This window comes from Aulostomus chinensis, chromosome 21, assembly GCF_037954235.1.
Source record: "Aulostomus chinensis isolate RoL2024-O1b breed Wild chromosome 21, RoL_Achi_v1.0, whole genome shotgun sequence".
NCBI lineage: Eukaryota > Metazoa > Chordata > Actinopteri > Syngnathiformes > Aulostomidae > Aulostomus > Aulostomus chinensis.
Window position 1 is genome coordinate 7,063,245 of NC_141340.1, and position 20,767 is coordinate 7,084,011.

At 42.1% G+C, this 20,767-nt stretch overlaps 2 protein-coding genes across 5 annotated transcripts in view; one reads left to right on the forward strand and one right to left on the reverse strand.

Moving 5' to 3' along the window:
• Window positions 1-811: 811 nt before the first annotated feature.
• gimap4 (GTPase IMAP family member 4) lies at window positions 812-20,568 on the forward strand. 4 transcript variants are annotated; one of them, XR_015111089.1, is made up of 4 exons: window positions 812-969; window positions 1,832-2,599; window positions 2,833-2,930; window positions 18,400-20,568. XR_015111089.1 is itself a non-coding variant. In XM_086192384.1 (3 exons), exons 1-3 carry the CDS (start codon window positions 939-941, stop codon window positions 2,835-2,837), a joined length of 804 nt encoding a protein of 267 aa, XP_086048510.1. In that variant the 5' UTR covers window positions 812-938; the 3' UTR covers window positions 2,838-6,175. The 4 variants fall into 4 exon arrangements, 2 of the variants coding, with proteins under 2 accessions (XP_086048510.1, XP_086048509.1); XR_015111090.1 differs by lacking the exon at window positions 18,400-20,568 and adding an exon at window positions 6,290-10,813; XM_086192384.1 differs by lacking the exon at window positions 18,400-20,568 and having other exon boundaries at window positions 2,833-6,175.
• plxdc2b (plexin domain containing 2b) overlaps window positions 10,072-20,767 on the reverse strand; it is a 95,466-nt gene continuing 84,770 nt past the window's right edge. Inside the window, exons 12-14 of the mRNA XM_086192382.1 lie at window positions 19,093-19,131; window positions 13,127-13,293; window positions 10,072-11,163 (exon numbers count right to left, since the gene is read on the reverse strand). Of these exons, the coding sequence (XP_086048508.1) occupies window positions 11,044-11,163; window positions 13,127-13,293; window positions 19,093-19,131 (326 nt within the window). The 3' untranslated portion in view covers window positions 10,072-11,043. The remainder of the gene's footprint in view (window positions 11,164-13,126; window positions 13,294-19,092; window positions 19,132-20,767) is intronic.

Below are 20,767 nucleotides of genomic sequence, written 5' to 3' on the forward strand. Positions count from 1 at the left end.
TTGCTGACTTGGACGCAGCAAGACAGCCTGGACCGTCTTCCTGCCGAGTCTCCCAACTTTTTTCAAGAGCCCCTCAGTGGCTGGCTGAATAAACTGTCCTCAGTGACTCTGTGGAAAATCTTCTGCGGCTCTAAATAATGTTCTGATCAACACAAGACTCAAATGAAGTGCTTTTTGTGACAAAATGCAAATCCATCTCTAAACATTTAAAAAGCGAGGAGCGCAATGCAACTATTGACTTGTTTTGACTGTAGACTGACTGTTTTGTACTTCTTATAAGTGAAAACTTCATAATATCGCCATGAAAAATTTTGCAAGGTCCATGTGAACGTAATGGCAAAACAGAGAATGTAAGAACAAAAGTATTTATTGTGAATAATCCACTAGTTGTACATTACTGGCCTTCTCTGGGGAGTAAAAATCCAATTTTAGCTTGTGAGAGGCGTCTTTGGCCATGCTAAAAAAAAGTGCATCAATATAAATGTTTAAACTGCTTAGTTGTTTATGAGAAGAAAGAGCAGGTTGGATAATAGTTGTAGGTTTCAGTGTAGTAAATGGTACCCCCTTCCCCCATTTAAACCTAACACAAACACACACACGCACGCACACTCAAACATAAACGAACAGTTTAGTGACGATTTTCACCATTTAAAAAGATTACTTAAATTTCAACTGCTCACATTTTATCAAAAGTCCGACTGATTGCAACAGAAACACATCTTACTGTACTCTTCATATCCCCGTTTATACTGGAATAGCAAACTACTTTTATTAGTTACCGACACGCTTTCAGAGGCTTTTATTTTGAGAGGCATAACCGGAAGTGCTCGTATTGACACGGGAGGTCTCGCTGCTGTCGTCAGGTCGGAAGACGAGGAAGTCCTCTTAAAAAAAAAAAAAACTTACTAAACCAGCAACAAGTCACCGACCTGGACAGTATGGAAGACAAAACTCCTCCTCAGGCCGCGGGTGAGTCACTTACTCTTTTTTCCCTAAAAAAAAACACCTTCCAACGTGTGTCCGACGAAACTTCAATGGTGCGTGTCCGCGGCTAATAAATTATCGCTAAAGTTAGCCGAATCACCCGAGGCGAAATACTACCGCCTCGACGGGAGTGTGACACGTTTCACACGTCGCCGGTCCTGTGATAGGAAACAGTATGGGTACTCCTGTACAGCCACTTTTACTACCGCTAGCAGAGAAGTAACGGCGAGAGTACTAATACGTTCATTTCACTCGCAGCATCAGAGATATCCGTTGATTACGTCATGACCACTCGTCACACGAGGAAACGGTTGTTCTAAAGGATGAATTACTCATGTAAACGAACTAGTTATGTTTAGAAAAAAATGTATTTAAATCAACTAATAATCAATGGTCGTTCTTGACTCCCAAACAACGAACTTGGTCAGTACATTTTTATCAGTAAAATGTAGATTTTTGTTTCTCTTTGTGGATTTTATGTGTCTGTTTCATATCTGCTCCGTGTTGGAACGCTTCCCTTTGCTTCCAAACGAACTTAATGTGCATTAAAGTGTTCTTGATTCAGTAGGTGTTAGAGTAAACGAAGAAGTCTAAACTAGTTAACTGTTTTGAGCTTGGATATTTATGGAGTAATTCATACTTTTTTGACAGAAAACCAGTTGTTTTCTGCCCAAATCCAATCAGTTGTTGTTCTCCTCCTCAAATGTGCATAGACGCTAGATTCTTAGCTGCTTTCTGACATGTAATAATCAAAAACATTGTCATCTGATGAAGTGGGAAAAACTTAATTGGTCTCTAAAATGGTGCAGAAAGTCTTGCTCATTACTGATGTTTGCGATGACCACAGCTGGAGAGGCTCCTGGACCAAGGGAGGAGACCAAGAAGGCAGCTGCCCCTCAGGCGGCCCCTCACCTGCCTGAGGTCCGTCTGGTGGTGCTGGGCTGGAGGTGGCCGGGGAAGAGCCTGACAGCCAACACCATCATAGGCCGAGAGGAGTTTCGCCTGGAACGAGCAGCCGAGTTCTGCGTGACGCGTCAGACAGAGGTGCAGGGGCGGCAGGTGACTGTGGTGGACACCCCAGGCTGGTTCTCTACCCAGGATACACCACTTTCCTACAAGCAGGAGCTTGTAAGAGGTTCCAGTCTTTGCCCCCCAGGCCCCCACGCCTTCCTGCTTGTCATCCCTGTGGGCATGTTCACAGAGGTGGACCGGGCTCGCATCGAGGAGAACGTCAGCCTGTTTGGGGAGCGTGCGTGGAAGCAGACCATTGTGGTCTTCACCTGGGCGGATGTGTTAAGGAGCATTTCCATCGAGAGGTACATTCGCAGGGAGGGCAAGGAGCTGATGTGGGTGCTGGAAAAGTGCAAGCGGAGATATTTTGTTATAAATAACTGCATATTTGGGGAGCACCCCCAGGTAGGACGCTTAATGGAGAGGGTGGAAAAGCTGGTGGCGGAGGAAGGAGGCTTTTACAAGCCAGAGGAGGTGGAGAAAGAGAGGAAACCTTTGGATGAGAACCAGAATCCAGCCAGAGATGTGCGGGAGCTGGGGGCGCGACCCAAACAGAGCTCTGGGGTGGCTCTGTCCAAAGCCCTGGAGGTGGCGCCGCTTTCCAGTGAGTGATTGAATGATCTTGAACATGTGTTACGTTAAAGAAGTGTAGGTGCGGCTGTGAGTGTGAGGGTCTTTGATGTAGCTGCCTGTCAGTGTTTCTTCACATTATCGCTCAATATGCCGGTTTGATTCGTGTGTCTTTATGCTTTTTGCACCTTTTAAATCTTCTTGAGCTTAATACACAAGAATGATAATAATAATAAGCTATTACTTCTTCTCTGTTTTTGACTCCAGATTAAGACGAGATTCTTGACTGATGACCCTCTGAATACTGACTCATGGAGATTTACCACACGGATGGAACATCTGCTTCTTTGTCAAGTCAGAACATGGTAACAGAAATTGAACTGAATGTACAAAACTGTGTGAGGTATTTATTTTTATAACCTGAGATGTTACTGGGTTCTTGTAGCTGTGTGTCTTCTCTCTCTGATGCAGCGTCTGTGTGACAGAAGGTGGTGATGTTATTAGTGCTGCTGCACTTTAATAGGATTTATTTACTATGAGTTTGAGGTTCACGTCAGCATCTTCTTACAACAGCAGTCTCATGAGGATTCAGACACTCCGTTCTTATTAAAACTGAAAAAAAAACTGAGGTCGTTTTATCCTGGTGTACCTCGCAGACTAGCTGCTAGCCTGTGTGTGGCTGTTTTAACCTGTGATGGTGTGTGAAAGTGTGTACTGGTTTCGAGGGTGTTGTAATGGGACAGATGGAACTGACCTGAAGCTCCAGTTGTTCCACACAGGAAGTTACTGTCGTTGTTCTGGGCTGTCGGAGCTGCACTACTAAATTATTCCTGTCTTGTTCTGTAAGAGAGCGTCGAGGGAATCCCTTGTTTGTGACCAAAAGAAAGAAAAAACCTAGTTACTGTGCTGTTGTCCTGTTTATTTCACAGGTTCTAAAGCAGTGGAGCAGCTCTTGATCTCTGTTGTCTCTGCATCTCTGAGGTGCTCGCCCTCTGTCTCTTCTTGTACTTTTCTCAAAATCGGTTAAAAGTCCAGGCGCGAGCAAAGCCAACGTCTTCACTCCTGCCAGAGTTGCAACCCTAAACTTCCCTGCAGTTTTCAGTTGTTGCAATACAGGATAGAAAAGGGTCCCAGCGGTGTAATTAGTGGAGGCGCCGAGGAGCCTGAGAGGCTGAACGTAAGGGCCTTGGCTTTGTTTGGTCTTCCTGGGTTTTCAACTGCTGGCTCTAGTTCCTCTCCATGTGCCAGGCTTGAGCAGCCTCACATTCTGACCTAATTTTTGTTCTTTTTCCTTTTTTTATGTAATCGTATCTGTTTAAATCTGCTGGCATTAGTTAATTTTAGGTCATCCCAGTTAAGAACTGCTGCTCTCTCGTTAGCTGTTGTGAGCTGATGAGGGATCATGGGGTGGGGGGGTTTCTTTAGGATGCTGTGTATCCATGTGAATGATGTTGTGAGTTGAAGAGAATGAAATGTAAAAAAAACGGGGGTTTTTTAGGAGGTCAGCTGGGCTTCATCAAGCAGCTTTTCAGGGAAGAGTCAGCTGCTGCAGATCCAGGGCCTCTCTGGTCCTGGGTCAGTGTTGTGACATCAACGCTGCCTCTGTTTAGGGAAAACAGAGTTGTGCGGCTGACGTGTCGGCACGGCCCAGCCGCGTGATGACATGAGTACTTCTCGGTTTTGCTCCTTAACCAGTAGTTAGACTGTTTCAGTGTCATGCAGCTGGTTAAGCTGCATGACACAAACATTTCACAGTACAGCTGCTGTAGATAGAACGCCTTCTTCAAAGCTGTTGCACTGTTGTTTTTCTTGTTTGTATGTTTTTGTTTGTCTACAATAAACCGTAATGTTGTGTACTTAAATATTCTACCCAATGTTGGGGGGGGGGGGGGCTACATGTTTGTCTTGATTAATAAAGAACTAAACATAAGAACAAGTTAATAATCATGATGTTTTGAATTCTGAAGGCAGGCAGTAATGTATAGTGATGGTTTGAAGACTCAAAAAAACCTCCAGATTGTTGAGCAAGTAAAAAGTAACAAAAAGGAAAACATGTTCTTGAGGAAGTGGAGCAAAACTGCTGTTGGAATGCAGCCTCACCTGTTCACTATCTGATGACGATTTAGTTGCTTTGAAAGCTCAGGATTAGAAACAGATCTGACTCGTCAATCCTAATTCACTTGAATCCTGTCTAATCTCAGGTTAGTAAACCCTGAGCACTCAATCCAGATTAGATTTTAGGTTTTCGATTTTCTTTGTCAAACACACAAAAATGACCAAAGTACTCTAGACTCAGCAGACGAGCCGATCAGCAGACGAGCCGATCAGCAGACGCGTGCGGTCTCCATGGAAACGCATCATCATAGAGGCATTAAAAAGTGCAGCTGTATTTGGTGGGAAATTTAAAGTAAGGACAGCTTCTTCTACAGTTAGTTTATTTAAGGTTTTGGGAGGTTAGCTAGCATGAGTGATTCACATTTCCTGTCTTGAATAAAAGGCAGTAACATTGAGTACTTCTACATGATCTGTGTACTAATACATGTAAACACGTTAATCCCGCTGAAATTATACTAGGTTGATCTTTTCAAAGCCTAAAGGTGAAAATCCATTGATCTACATCAGTGGTAACTTAGGACCTGTTCACCTGTAATGGTCAACCTCTAGTTACCATGGTTACACAGCAGTTCAAGCGATCTGCTCGTGAAGGAGGTCGGAGCTGCGGTGCCCTGCTCTTTGTTCCTGAGGCGTGTTTGTCTTCCTCCTGCGTGGAGATCAGGTTACACTTCAAGCTGGGTCAGCTGATGAGGAAGCAGCTGATGAGGAAGCAGCCGCTGAGCGCTCGGCCGACACGTTGGCGGCGGGCTGCTTATGAACAGGTTCCTCCCTCGTTGGTCCACACCTGAGGGAAAATATCTGGTTCTTGGTCACGAGTGGATGTTTAGTTCTGGTATATTTTTTATTTATTTATTTTTTTAGGTGATGTTAAATCCAGATAAATGTATAATTAGATCCAGATTTAAGGGCCTGTACCTGTAACACATGATTACAAACATAATAAATGTCCTCATACCTGCAGCTTTACAGTGGTTTTAACCCTTTATAACATTTTTACATACAGCTTAAAAATACAAAAGAGGAAGTACTTCAGTTTAGTTGAGAGTAGTTTGAAGGATACCGTGTTGTGTGCTCTTTTTTTAATGTCAGAATTATACGAGATTTCAGTTGTGAAGTATGCGGCTGTGAGGCAGTTGTGCTCTTTAGTTTCACCACTAGGTGGCAGTAAGACCTCAGGTGGCAGGATGATACTGGAGGCGTTTGGATCAGCAGCAGTGGTGCTCATCTGAGTTATGACTTCGCCTGCAATAAATTCATTTAGTTGATTTGGTGAAAGTAATCACAGGGCGTCCAAATATCAACTCCCTCTTATTAATGTTTATAGGTCAAATATGCAGCGCTTGTGTTTATATCACGCGCTCCATTACTTCCCCACTGTGTGCCGGAGCAGGTTTTTAGTGCCAAACACTGCAGCAGTTTAATCTTTGTTTTGTCCTTCATGCCGCTGAAACGATCTCGTCTGCTACATTTACACGTCTGGAGGCCGGATGACTTCTCCTCCTTCCTGTTGTTGTTTACTCAGCTTTGTCTCTTCCCCGCCGTAGAGCTCCAGAGTCCCGCCTGAGTCCAGGGGTTTAGCCTAAACCAGAGCACTGTCACTGCTTTACAGGTCCAGGACAGCAGAGGTGACGTCGAGAATAATCTCCACGAGCGGATAGGACGGATAAAACTGTAATTGTTAAGTGATAGACTTGTAGAAGGAGAGCTGGTGTCTAGTTTTCCATCAGCGGCACGCTGGCTCTGCTCCAGATGAATCCCTCCCAACATCTCAGTTTAATGTTTGGCACGATCTTGGAGAGGAATTAAGGTGGCATTTAAGCCAAACTAATGCAAAACTTGTCATCTTTCCAGCTCTGTTTGTGCTTTGAATGCATGTGTGAGTATTATTATTACTCCTGCAAACACCCCGAGAGGTGGAATACCCGTAAATACTATGGTTTGCATCAATCGTAACCACCGCCGGCCTTTTAAATCAGGCTTTTTGATTATTATTCATTTTACTTTGCTGTTATATTATTTTGGCCTATTTCTTGACCCCCCCCCCCTTGTAATACCTGTTATTTCTTTCTTAAACTCTTCAATACATGTCTTTTTTTTTGTTGGTGTTTTTATTATTTTTGCCAAATTCCATTCTGTCACCGCGGCCTCACTGTTTACGTTTTAAGCTCACGAATGCTTTACGTTTCACTTCAGTTTTTCTCTTTCTGTCACCGTCTCGTTTGCTTTTACCAACTCAACAAATTTTGTGTGTTTAAGCTTTTTTAGCGACTTGGTTTAATGTTTAATTAAATAAAGAACTGCCATATTTATCATCGAGATCAAGATACATTTAGAATTTTGCTCACTTTAAGACCTCTGATTTTTAACATTTTTTCTGTATTTTTTCCCCCTTTTTGGTTGAGTTCCTTCGTAAAGTCTCGTTTCCTCGCTGCAGATAGAGTTGCAGATATTTTTATTGTGTCATCACTTTCGGTTACACTGTTTGTGTAAAAAGTGTTACACAAATGAAACCCGATTCACCGAATCAAATCCCAGGGTTTTTAGCTTTCCAACAAAATGTCGCATGCTAACCCACTGAAACGCAGCAATTGTGTACACGGCATTATAATCAGACGGCCATTAGAGGTGATTATTTGTAGCAGTTTTCCTTCTCCAATCCACTGGAACTTTGAGATATCATCTAATTTAGCTGAACAAAAGTAAAAATCCCCCCCCCCCCCCAAAAAAGTATAGCAAACCCCACAGAAATGATGGTTTGTTTTTACCAACATTGTTTATTATTTCAAATGTAATCAAACCAACAGTAGTTACAGAAATTACAGACAGCTGTGATACTGTGTGATTTTGACTCTCCCCGGTCACAGTTGTGTGTGTGTGTGTGTGTGGGGGGGGGTGAAAGTCCAGTTCTGGTTTTCTCTTTGTAACTATCATCAGCAATCATCATGATTCAGTTCAACTCGAAAATCAGAAAAATAAAGAACAACCCCAACAACGGCACTTTCCTCATCTGAAAGATCACGCTAAGAAAGTGGGAGTGAGAGAAAGGAATGCGGTCCAGTGAAACAAGCGAACCAAATCTGAAAGAATCCGACCATCGTGTCGTTGTTGGTTTTTTGTTTTTGTTTTGTTTGTGTATTTTTTTTGTTTTGTTTTCTCCGACTGCTTTGTGACAGTAACAAAAACACTTGCAGTTTCAGGTGGCAGTTAACCAGTACACAAGCAGATGTTGCCAGCATTTGCAAAGAGAATTCCTCCCCAGGGATCAATTAAACACGTCTGTCACGGCGTGAAAAACTACTGGTATGTGAAGTTAAGCTCCCAGTTCGTTCCTGTATTGTACACAGATGCAATTTTGGAAATAAGCTCTAGGGGGGGGGGGTGTTCTCTGTAGACATGAATCGTGAGGGATTGAAACAGTCTTTCATTTGGTACTTGTATGTAACTTGTGTCTGCATCTTTGGGGGTGTGTGTGTGCGTGTGAGAATCCCAGCTAACGAGATGATTTGTCAATGAAATGGTTCCATAGACGTCACACGTATAAAACCGACTATTTGCTAAGCCCCGCCCCCTGCTAGTTGTCGAACTCTGCGTTCCCACAGGGCATTTTATAGTAACGTTTCACGTATGTACACTTAAAATTCATGCCCCCCCCCCCCCACACACACACACACACGTTCAGAGGTAGTCAATCGTGACGCTACCTAGCAAGCACAGCTAGCTAACAGTTCCATGACCCAACTGAACGCCAACTCATAATTTGCAGTTGCTTCATTTCATGTTGTTAAAGAGTTATTTAAGATATAAACACATGGTTTCTGCCTTTGATCCAGCAGGTATTAAATTTTAGGTTAATAATTTTTTTTTAAAAAGAACTTACTTATTTGGCTTCAAACCGTATTTTTCACTTTTAACGATACGAGCAAAAATTTTTTTTTTTTTCTGACGTGAGGTGAAACACGGTCTCTGGTATCTAGCTAACACTAGCTAGTGCTGCTAGCTTTTTAACTTCATCTCCATCCACTGTGGAAGCCAAGAACGGCTGCGCTTGTAGTTACTTTTTAAAATGCCATTATCTAGTGACAACATTGCTACTTTCTTGCAGTGATTTGGTTAATTTATCTCTGACCTTGAACAACAACATCAACAACGAAATAAACACAAAAATGGTGGTGTCTGTACGGCAGTAAATGATGTGTCACGTGAAAACAGCTGGCTGGTTCACTTGTAGACTGTACTGTCATGATAGTTTAAACTAAGAAATGGTCTTTTGTTTTACCGGAAAAAAAAACTATCACAAATTAACAGTATTTAAAAAGTGATTATATTTGGCTGTACGAAGCTAAGTTAATACATATTAGCCTTGGTAGTAAGCTAGTTAGCCAAACATGCTGATGCTTAGTCTCTGTTGGGGCTGATTTAAGATGGTTGAACATGTTCTTTACAAGTTTGCGCTTGTATTATTGTGTGGCGGAAAGACAAATTAATGACATGAATAATGCTCACCTGCTTATATTTGCTAAGCTGTGATTGGACAATCATGGATTGGGGGAGGAGTTTGAAGAATATGATTGAATGTGGCTGTTAAACACTTAGTTAGCAACTAGCTGGTGCAGCTGCTAACTGATGAGTTAAAGAGGCTGCAGAAGGTTGAGGTAAATATTGGAAAATGTCACTGATTAGTCTTTGGTATTGATGTGATGTGAGAATGTTGGAATTAAAAAAAAAAAAAAGTCCGGTTGAATGTAATTTGAATGCATTTTCAGTGTTACACTGATGGTTTTTCAGTAGAATCCCAAGATACCAATGAATGCACGATCATAATAAAAAGTTTGTGTGTATCGGTGGAAATGTAAAGTCAGTCAGGAGCCTTCTGCTTGGTGACAGTGGAAAAGTATTCACATTTAAGTAAAAAAGTAGAGAAAAAAGGCCACTCATAAAAAAAAAATAAAATAAAAAAGGTTTTGTTCAGCACTATACTACAAATGTTTGCCGTGACATACCTGAATCTGCAAATGTTTTGATCTCAGTATGTACATTAATGTGTTGACACGGATGAGCCCGTCAGAACAAGCCAATAGTTACACTCTGGACATGGAAACCACACTGTTTAAAAAAAGAAAAATCAAGAAAACTAAAGCGGACCAGTGTGTTTCCTAGGACACACAAACAGCGTCCAGATACCTCAAATTAATCAATACAAATCAACCGTGCAGAGCCAGCTCAAACATGTGCACCCATAGAGCAGGTGGGCAACCCATCACGACTACAACTGCTCTCTTTTGCATTCACACACACAAGAATCACTTACGCTTTAGAAAATATATTCAGCATTCACACTCACAAGCGCCTGTCTTGTAATTTTGCATTAGTACCACATGTCAAACCCCCCCCCCCCCCCCCAAAAAATGTGCAAACTAGTCAAAGACAAAATGGCACGGCAGTAATGAAAAACAACAACAAAAAAAGCGGAAAAAAATACAAACAAAAAAATGTACATACAAATGTATTGATTACATAAGAATCAATCAAAAGAATCAAGAGTGCCCATCACCTGTTCAAAAAAAAAAAAAAATATATATATATATATCACTCGAGAGATATTTTCAGTGAAAAAAAAAACATCTTTAACTTCATTGTCAGGAAACAAAGCCAGCCAATCGTCACAAAATGATTCAACATTGATTCTGAGTGTTCAGAGCTTTCCTCCGTGCTGCGTTCGATGGTAGTGAAAGCTCACGTCATATCACACAGCCGCAGCCGCGCGCTGCCGGACACGCTGTGGAAAAGTCAATGAAGCCTGCTAAAACAGATAAATGTGCCAACCCCTGTGAAAACGAAAGAGGAAAAAGAAAGAAAGTGATGGATATACAAAGGCCTATAACTGTATAACCCAACCAACGGTAAAGTGGAAATCTCTGTTCACATATTGTTTCTGAAAATATATATTGTATAATTCATCCTGCTCCGTCGTCAGACACACCAGTAACAGTCTAGGCAGCCAGGTTGTACAATTCCCTCCACGGCAACATGATAGCAGCCTTTCAAATCAGTCGTGACTGAGCGATGACATCGACGCCGTCCCCTCCGTCTGTCCCCAGTAGATCAGGTCCGTGCCAAACCCAGCTGAACAATAGGTTTGTCTGGGATCAGTTTTCAGGGCGTCCTTGGAACATTGGCTGATGTATCCAGTCTCATCGAGCGCTCGCTGGGCCAATTCTTCCATCTTTGTGTACACCAAGCTACTCCGCTGATAAGCAGATCCTGGTGAGAAGTCCCCGTGGAGGAGGCACAAGGAGGGAGGAGGACTGGCACAGGAGAGGGGAGGAGGGGGCTGCAGGGATGTGGACGTCCCCACTCCCTCCTTCAGCACTGCTCGGACTCGATAAAGCCTTCCTTTTCCTGGCCCACCGGTTCTACCTCGGCGTAGGCTGGGTGACCTGAACCCCTGCGGAACTTCATGGCCGGCCACCTGCTCGGGCGTCTCTGTAGAGGGGAGAACATCTGAGGGGTCAAAGGTCACACAGTCATCGAAGTTCATCTCGTGATTTGCAAAATAATGGAAATGCTCCAAATAAAAACACCCCCAATGACTTCTTTTCATTAAAGCTGTAAGTCTGGTTGTATTTCTTCTATCATCTGAAAATCTTATGAGAATCCATTCTTCTGCCAGGCTTCCTGTGTGTATGACAGCCTGATATGAATCTTATTCTTCCATTCATACGCCTCCATTGTTGTCCAAAACCCATTAATTCCACACAATGACACTGGGTGATATGTCCCTTCAATACAATGATCTCAGGTGAGTGTATTCTGTCATTTCCACTCACACCATCCTGCTGCCAAATTTACCTTCATAAACATTTAGTAGCATAAATTCTCACTAGTGGGCCAAATGGTGTTAATTTGCATGTGAAAATCATGAATAGTGTTGAAATTGCAAAGATATTTTCATGTTTTTCTTGTGGGGGTTAAATTACGCTGAAAACAGAGGAAGTACAAAGCTATTTGTGCAGTCATGAACCCATCATGTAGCATAACGTTAGCTTTGCTCCGCCAACCACTGCATTTAAGCTACAAAAATAATAAAAGTGGCATTCATTTGTGAAATTACCTTGTGAAGCAAAACATAAAACTAATATGTTTTCAGACAATAATTCAAGGTGTAAATCCTTCAGCCTTTTGGTCGAGGGAACCCGTGTCGATGCTAACGTCGCTTTGGCAAACGCTAACATGTCAGAGGTGTTACCAGGAAACTGAACAGCATCTGTGTTTTCAGTGAGTTCTGCTCATCCTCGCCCACCTCGGTTTACACGCAGAGGCATGATAGCATCGGAATATTCCAGCTTCAAAAAGCTGTGATGGGGCTTTAGGTGACCTTCTATAACAATAAAGTTAAAACAGGAAGTGATTAAATCAGGCTTTACCTGATGCGCAGGATGTTAAAATGCCGACCGATGAGGATTTAGACAGACTGCAGCACGCAAAACCGACATCAAGGAATTTCACTGACCTTGTAATACTGAGACGCTGAGTAGATGTGATTCGCTTTATATAAAAAAACAAGTTTCAACAGCGTGCGGCGTGTTACACCCACCTACTGTCCACTGGGAATTAATATGAAATTATTAGCAAACAGCGTGTGCCCCAAGTTTCATCATTCCACTTTGAAAATCATCCTGCATATTTATGAGTCTAGAATTGAGGCATAAAATGCAGCGAGCAGCGTCCAGACCGAGTGTTTTCATTCAGTCGGCCAGCCTGGTCTGTTACACAACGTTCAAAATATCAGTGTGTGCTCTGGAGCCGTCGTCTTTTGTTGCACTTGCAGTGGAATGTCTGAAGGTTTGAGAAAAATGCATCAACTACAAATCAATTTGTTTTAATAGGACATTTTTTCCTTTGTGGACATGTCTAACTTACTGCCCATATTTTGGCAAAGCACGACTGTCTGCATTTTTATAAAATGAGTTGAGGTCTTTGAGAACACTTAGAAATATTGCATCGATTGAGGTGGCTGGACGATACGGTTTCCCAGCAAAGGAAGAAGACATCATTGATTTGATTTACAAAATTTCATAAATTCAGGAAATCCGTAATAATATCCATCAATCCATGCATCCAAAATATGAGCCATCTGGGGAAACAAAGATTTCCCATTCAAAAAATAAAATAAAAATGCATATGTATGTTCTAAAACTGTGATAAAATACTGTAACTTAAAGTTATTTTCACATCTTCCTGCCGACAAAATATGTTTCAATGAGACATTTTTGTCTCTGAAGGTAATAGGAGGCTACTTATAGTTGTTAAGGGCATAAAAGTACCCTCTTAATACCTTCAGGGACAAAAATGTCTCATTGAAACTGCAATTTTTGATCGTACATATTTTGCTCGGGGGTCAAAGCGTTCAAACAGCTGGGATGCCGTCAGATGTCGGCGCTCTCACCTCGATCAGGAAGAGGCTTGCTGCAGACGTGGGGTGGTGGTAGATGTAGACGGTGATCAGGACACCCGCCACCATGATGAGCATCACCAGGAGGATACCCAGGATCAGACTGGTGTGTAACGGGTGTGTACCCGGTGTCCGGTCCACAGTGTTGTCCGCTGGCATGACTGAATACACAAAAACACAGACCCACTCTCATCATGCTGGTAGACGAGATAATAAATACAGCTAAATACCGTTCATACGACACCGCACAGGACAACGATCTACATGGCAAAAGCAACCAATCCTGTGGCCACTAACCATAAAAGTAATACTCGCAGTAGTTTATTTCCTTTTTTTTGTATGATGCAGTGTTTGGTGGGTGCAAATATTTCTAACAAAAGTTGATGTTTATCTCGTCTCTTAGTAAAGATTTGTTTTCGGGACAACGGATTAACGCTGATTATTGATTAAATGTAGAATTTAAACTGTTGATGAGCTGGCGAGACCAGACAACCGTTGTGAACAATATTTGTCAAGTATTTCGCCAAGCTGCTGTATTTACTATTTTATATTCCAAAATATATAAAAAGAAATCTCGCTGTGACGTTTGAATGGGTCTGCTGCAGCTGTTACAATGGATGGTGTCGTGTTATCAATAATCTATCGATAAAACCTCTAGGGAGGCTCAGTGGTCAGGACCGGCTCTGTATTTTGGCCAAATAAATAAATTTAAAACTTGAACAAAACGTGGTATTTTTATACTTATACTTTTATACTATACTGTAGTTCCCTTGCTGACCAGCAGGGGACACTCATAACTCATCATAAGGCTGCATTTCTTACTTTTATGCAAACCATGTATTTGCATGATGTTGCAGATAATTTTTGTCAATCTCATTCAGCCACCTGCGATTTCAACTTCTTCTTTTTTTTTTCTTCCAATTTTTAGCTCTTGTTCCGTTTTTCTTTGACATCTTCAAGATGATTGAGGGACAATTTCTTTGCTTTGAATGTAAATACAAGGATCATATTTGCCCTGAATCTTAAACCAAACATGTTCTCCATTGATTGTTCTGCGGCCTTGTTTAGGTATTCATGAGCTGTTCTCCTCTAGTAAGGATGAGAATTAATTCCAGGCCAAGGTTAACAGCATACTGTATGCTCCTGACAGTAGGAGGAGGCAGACCCACGGACGATTATTGTACCTCCAGTTGAAGCTACACGGCGACTACATAATAAGTCTATCCTTCAGTGAGCCTTGAAAGATGTCACTCATCTTTGAGGCGCTGTCCAACTGAGCCAAAGCAGATGAGAGCTCTTTTGAAGCAGACAAAAGGATCCTGTAACCTTTTAGGTGTCTGTTTTCATCATAGTTTGACAACGAGAGAGGAAAGAATCATATCTGACTCCAGAAAATCAACCCGAGCATTAGCAGTGGTAGCATGTCCCAGCAGAGAAGCGCTCATCATAGCAGGGGAGGACTGATGAAATCATTATGAAACAAACAGCATAAGATTTGCACAAATATACAGCAGCTTCAGCAGAATCTACCCACCGCGGCCACAGTTTTCTTCATCTACGGGCCCTGACAACTTCCCCTGGGCACTCTGGCTTTAATTAGCAGCTCTAGCCACCACTGAGCTTGTCGGCCAATCAGCCTCTCCCCTGGTGTCCTGCCTTATTGATTTCTAGCACGCAGAATAACCGGGTGGTAATCAAACCTGTCCAATGTGTGTGTGTGTGTGTGTGTGTGTGTGTGTGTGTGGGCAGCAGTATGTTCTGTAGGTCAGTGTGTAGCTGTTGTGTGCGTTTGCAAACGGGAAATGTTAAAAAAACAAAACAAAAAGCAAACAGATCTGCATGAGAATAAACAGTTGTACCCCTTGTGCCTGTAATACAAGCACACATTACTTTGAAAAGGCCGCTGGGTTTTGAATAAAGTGTTTCTCCTCATATCTGTGACAGAGTCAATCTGTCTTAAATGTGTGAGTGAGGAGCTCTGCTGCTCAGTGAGGAACAACTTGGCAGGGAAATTTCATTATGACACTTTCTTTATTGGGCTTAATCCTCGTAAACAGAGCGTTTTATTGTATTGTACTATTGTTCTACTATTGTTTACTTGACGGAGCGACAGAGTGGACGAGCCAGAAGAGCCAAAGTACGCAACTAGCAGTTGGTCTGTGAGGTTAGCAGGAGAATCACAGCCAAGGGTCGTCTTTGGAGGTCCTGGTTTGAAGGATCCCTCCTACCAAAGACGGGTCTTCTCTGGAGAACCCAACTTAGAACGTTCCCTCCCTCCTACCACAGAATGATCCTCGCGATTTAAAAACACGCAGTGAGATTCGCTTGAAATTTAACAACCAGTAGGAGGTGAGGAGACTTCCCAGCTATTTGTCACAAAAACACACATGAGAACCGATGCAGGAAATGATGAAAACACCACCCAAGACATGACCTTGGATAGATGGATGTCCCAGACATGCAAATGATCCATGTTGTACTAATTTGAGGAAAAAGTGCTTGGGTGAAGTAATAGTGACACTACAATTTGCAAATGTTGAGCATTTCCAGTTGCTGTCAACCAAGAACAACATCAGTCTGTTGTCAGTCAGTCAGTTTTCCCTCGTGTCCCGTCTTTCCCCCTTCATCGCCTCTCCTGTCTGAAGCTTGAAGCCAAAGGATAAAGACTTTTAGGCTGCTTGAAAGCTGGAGTTTGTGAACACTTCACACGTGGTGCCCTCGCACCAATTTGCATCTAATCTGGGGCTTTGCTACCTCCAAAACCCGTCTGCCAATGTAGCATCAGGGCTAAAACCATAGAACCAGGCATTGATTTTCTGCCATGGCATTCATTTTCTTTAGCTATTCATTAAAATTCTGCACAATTTATTGAACAGGTGTAGCTTGAGATATTCTGCACCTGGAGATGGACTGAGTAACCAACATCTTTCTTTGGTGTGAAATTAAATATCTAATTTGTACACGGATCACCGGCACATCTGAAACTTCTCTGAATGGGTTTGTCTGTTCCCCAGCTAGAACCCGAGGAGACGGTAAACACGAGTAGATGGTGCACCTCTAGACAACAATAAAATGCATTAGTGCTTCTGAGAAAGGATGAATGGCTCCAACAGAAACCCTGCAAAGCTGCTGTTTGTCAGCGCTACTTTGGTGTCACCGGCGCCGTAACAGATGAACACCAGCGTTTCCTCACCTGGCAAATGAAGTTTCAGGGAACTGATTCAAAATGAAGAGAGCTAGAATTCAGCCTCTTTGTTTATAGGTGCTGAGGAGGCGTGGTGTCAAGTCCTGAGATAGGACGCTTCACTCTTGTTCCTTATCTCAGCACTCGCTGCAGCTGTAATCGCCTCAGTGCTTCCTACCACAGTCAAGGTCGGAGGACACCTTGCTGTGACTGTCTGATACGAGAACTGAACGCGCTGGACCACCTGCAGACAGGCCGGCAAGACGTAGACACGTGTTCACAAATGATTGATTCGCATATGCTGAAAAATCCATGAATCATCTCAGTATTGAAAGCAAAGACATAACCAATGCGTTTTACAATTGTTTCTGTCAGTATGCAAATTCAGCTGCCACCCAATTACATTTCACCTTCAATAACATTATACCAGGGATGTGGTGACTAAAGGTCGGACGCATTGACCAAAAGTGCGACGCTCACGCAGCGACATTATTACAGTGTCAGGTGCCGGCGCAAGAGCGGCGGAGTGATGGGAGACATGCTGCGTTTGTGTAATGAACCTGTGACTGAAGCTGCAGGTTTCCAATTCAGCTCAAGCAGGAAATGAGACATTTTAAAGGCCATCTCGCAAAACCGATAGAGTCATTTCAGAGTCTGAATGGGTTGCATATTTTAACAAATAAAGCCCGCTGCACTTCAAGAGAAATGCTGAACAGAAAGGCGTCACAGCCAAGTGATCAGGTCTTTATCGTCCGCTGTCATTAAGGCCCGCTGTTCCTCCAGACCGCACGCAACTTCCTGACACTTAAGAGATTGACCCTGATGTTTTGAGAGGTTCTTTAGGTGTAAATGTTCCTTTAGTTTCCTTCTAATTACTGTTAAAATGCGCTGGCCCTCATTTATCTATGTTCAAGAAGCAAACGGTCATCTCTGGTGTCACAACTACTGTACCTCTCCTAAACTCTGACGCAATTTGACCGTCTGTGAACGGATTTCACTGCCACATGGATCCTCTGGACTTCCTCCAACCTCCTAAAGACTTCGGAGCAACATTCTACTGTAGAATACCGTAAAGGTTGAAGGACAGACTCCAGTTATTTTGCCTCCAAAGTCAACCAGCTGGAGGCTACTTTTAGCCTGAGGATGTTTTGTCAACGTCCCCCGTATTTCTCACACAACACCTAGATTACAAACTGGGTCAGTGGAGTTTAAGAGATGTGGGTCAAGCAAGAAGGGAGTGTGGCACTATGAAGATGCATTGTGGGATTTGTAGGATTCAGTATGTTTGAAGCTGAACCTATGCAACAGATTAATACCTAGATAATCCGAGCTCTTCAGAGTTCATTGTAAACTGTTTTCTTGTCTGTAACAACATCTACTGCACGTCTGTCCGTCCTGGGTGAGGGATCCCTCCTCTGTTGCTCACCCTGAGGTTTCTCAGATTTTTCCCTGTTAAAAGGGTTTTCTATGGAGCTTTTCCTCAGTCGATGTGAGGATCTAAGGGCAGAGGAAGTTGTTATGATGCCAGGTGAAGCCCTTTGAGACAAACTGTTTGTGAAAACGGGCTATACAAATAAAATTGCCTTGCCTTGCCTTGCCTTCAGCTCTTATTGCATGGAATTAAATTTTCATAATTAGGGTGTAATTACCTAAAAACAAACCACAGCCATGTTTTTTATTAGCGTAGATATAGTCTTTTACATCTACGTGAGCAGAGAATCCGCCACATCTCCATTCCCTGACTCCATTCAGAAAACCATAGATTGTTTGCCTACTGTTCAACAAGCAGACACGACAAAGCATTCGTAGTATTACCTGAGTAGCACTAATCAGCATCATGATTTACTTGGTGCAGCATCATTTTGATGAGTTCACTGTAATTGGGTCACAGCAAAATCTAAGTTGCGATAATCAGTCGTGCAGTTGAAGCTGCAGCAGATGTCTTTGAAAGTCAGTAAGTCATCAAAAATACTTGGGTTTATATGTATTTGGGACATTCGCAGAACAAAAGCAGTGCTATGGTAATTTCAGCCGTGGCTAATGAAGGATGGGATTAACCCTTTGCTCCTCTCCAATTTTCCAGGTGAAGATTTGAGGATGACTTACCAGCGTGACCAGATCCTCTTCTGTCTCTACACTCCAGCACTTTCCTCTTTCTCTCCAAAAACTTCAATTATGCAAGACTGGACTATCATTTCCTCCTTCATAACCGTGTTTGTGCAATTGTAGGCTGATAAACGTCATTTCCAGCCCGTATCAATGAAGTTCTCCCGATTGTGAAAAGTTGCCAGTGGCTTTTGCGATCTCCACTTTAACCACTAGATGTCACTAGATCCTACACACCGCAACTTTAATTGATCATTTAAAAAGCACTAGATGCTACACAAGCAAAAGAGACATGATTCATAATTTTGAGACATTTATAGAAAAGCTCAATGGATTCTGGCATTCAAGGTGATTTGTTGTCTTACATTGTCCCCTCCACAATGTAATAACTGATTTATAGTCTCAGAGGGTATGAAATACAATTTTTTTTGGGCACACACTCTCTACACTCCTGCCTTCTAGACACTGTAATTGATCACTGAAACCCACAGAGGACAGTTAAGCATTAAAGTCAGCTGCTGGATAAAGTTTATGAGCTGATTGAGCCACATGTCTTCTAAAATATCCATCAGTACCCTCACTTGCAAAAACAAAGAGACACACTCAGCCATAAAAACAACAGTAATAAAGGCAGCAGCCACAGTAACAGCGGTGAAAGACAAGGACTTACCCTCGTTGTCTCGGAGATTCAGAGCGATCTTAGTATCATCTGTGAGGGGAGACACAGGAACAAATCAGATTAAATTCAAATTATCAATATTTCTCTTTGTAGCTTGTTTTTGAGACACTAAAAAAAAAAAATTTAAAAAATTAATTGCTTCCCCAAGGTCCCAAATGAGTCTGAGTTGAAAATCTTTTCAATGTGAAATTTTCTACACTTACAATACGATTAAAAATTTATTCTTTGAATATAATGGTTCAACATGCATAATGCAACACATAAGAGCCGTCTGGGGTGAACCGTATGAACGTGTGAAATATGGAAATGCAGCGTGACCCACTTCTCTTCCAAGGGTAGCAGACGTTAACACACGCTGTTGGATCATTTATGCAAATTCAGGACCGCCAGATATATTTCACTGAACAACTTTATTCTTAAGGATTTATTATTCAAATTTTCTAACTGTTGCCACGCGAAATGAATCATTAAATGAGATGTAACACTGTAAACAAATACACAAAATATAGTTCAAGTAAACCCGAAACCAGACTATCATGAATATGTATCATGAGGGCTGCTGGAGGAACATAAGTTACTGTTGATTTCCAAAAATATCTGTATTAATATCAGTGCTTGAGGGGGCAAAATATATTCAAAAAAAAACTTTCAGTGTTAAATTGTTTACTATTACTATTTCACAGTTAAGTCGCGTGTATAAAATGTTGGAGGATAAAGGAAACGGTCCATCCCTGTTGTGATCCTTTCCATGATGATGTCAGACACTGTAATCCGTCAGAGGCACAAACTCACGCTGGTACCAAATTGATATTTTTATGAAACAGCTGTTCGAAACAGATTTCCCCATCATCATTTTGCCAAGGTTTTTTTTTTTTTTTTTTTTTAATTGTACATGTGTTGGTGTTAAAGGGGACTTAGAAACTCTTACATCTAAGTTGTCACTTTATGGGAAAGTGTGCATAATTAATCCTTTTTTGCCTTTTTAAGATTTCTCTTTTTTTAATACCTCAGTGCTGACAACAGCTTTAGACCGGAGACGTTATGTCTTTAGGTTGTCTGCCTCAGTCTTGCTCATGTTATATCTCAGGAGCACCTTGAGAGAATTTCATTAAATTTTCCAAAAACGTCCACGGAGACTCGAAGATGAACTGAAAAGATTTTGGTTGTCAAAGGTCAACAGCAACTCAAATCAACAGGATAGATCTAGAACACCTTGAGGAAATGTCCTCAAATACAGTGCAGATAGGCAGTGAGACTCCAGGATGAACTGAGAAGATTTTGGAGGACAGGCACACAGACACAAACGTGATGCAGTGTATTTAGTTTCTTCTTCAGCAACAACAATATGATCTTAGATTAACAGTCTCGCAACATCTTGATAATTCCAGAATCACTGTATCATGATATTATCATCACCAGGTGTAAAGTATTTTAATGGTATTGTATCGCGATTCATGACATTAAATTTCCCACAAAACCCCAAATGTTGTGTCAGTTAAACTTGAAGATGTTGAGAAATTGAAATCGCAGGCAGATGCTTCAATGTGAAGACACCAGACAGACCACCAGATATCATTATGCTGCTAACACAGCTAAAAAATATCCATCCATCCATTTTCTTCCACTTGTCCTGTTAAGGGTCGTGGGGGGGGGGGGGGGGGGGGGG

Excerpts from the sequence above, each read along its gene's own strand:
- gimap4 (XM_086192383.1), top strand. The coding sequence starts at position 939 with ATGGAAGACAAAACTCCTCCTCAGGCCGCGG. Across the intron at positions 970-1,831 it reads AACTCCTCCTCAGGCCGCGG|CTGGAGAGGCTCCTGGACCA; the intron begins GTGAGTCACTTA and ends CGATGACCACAG.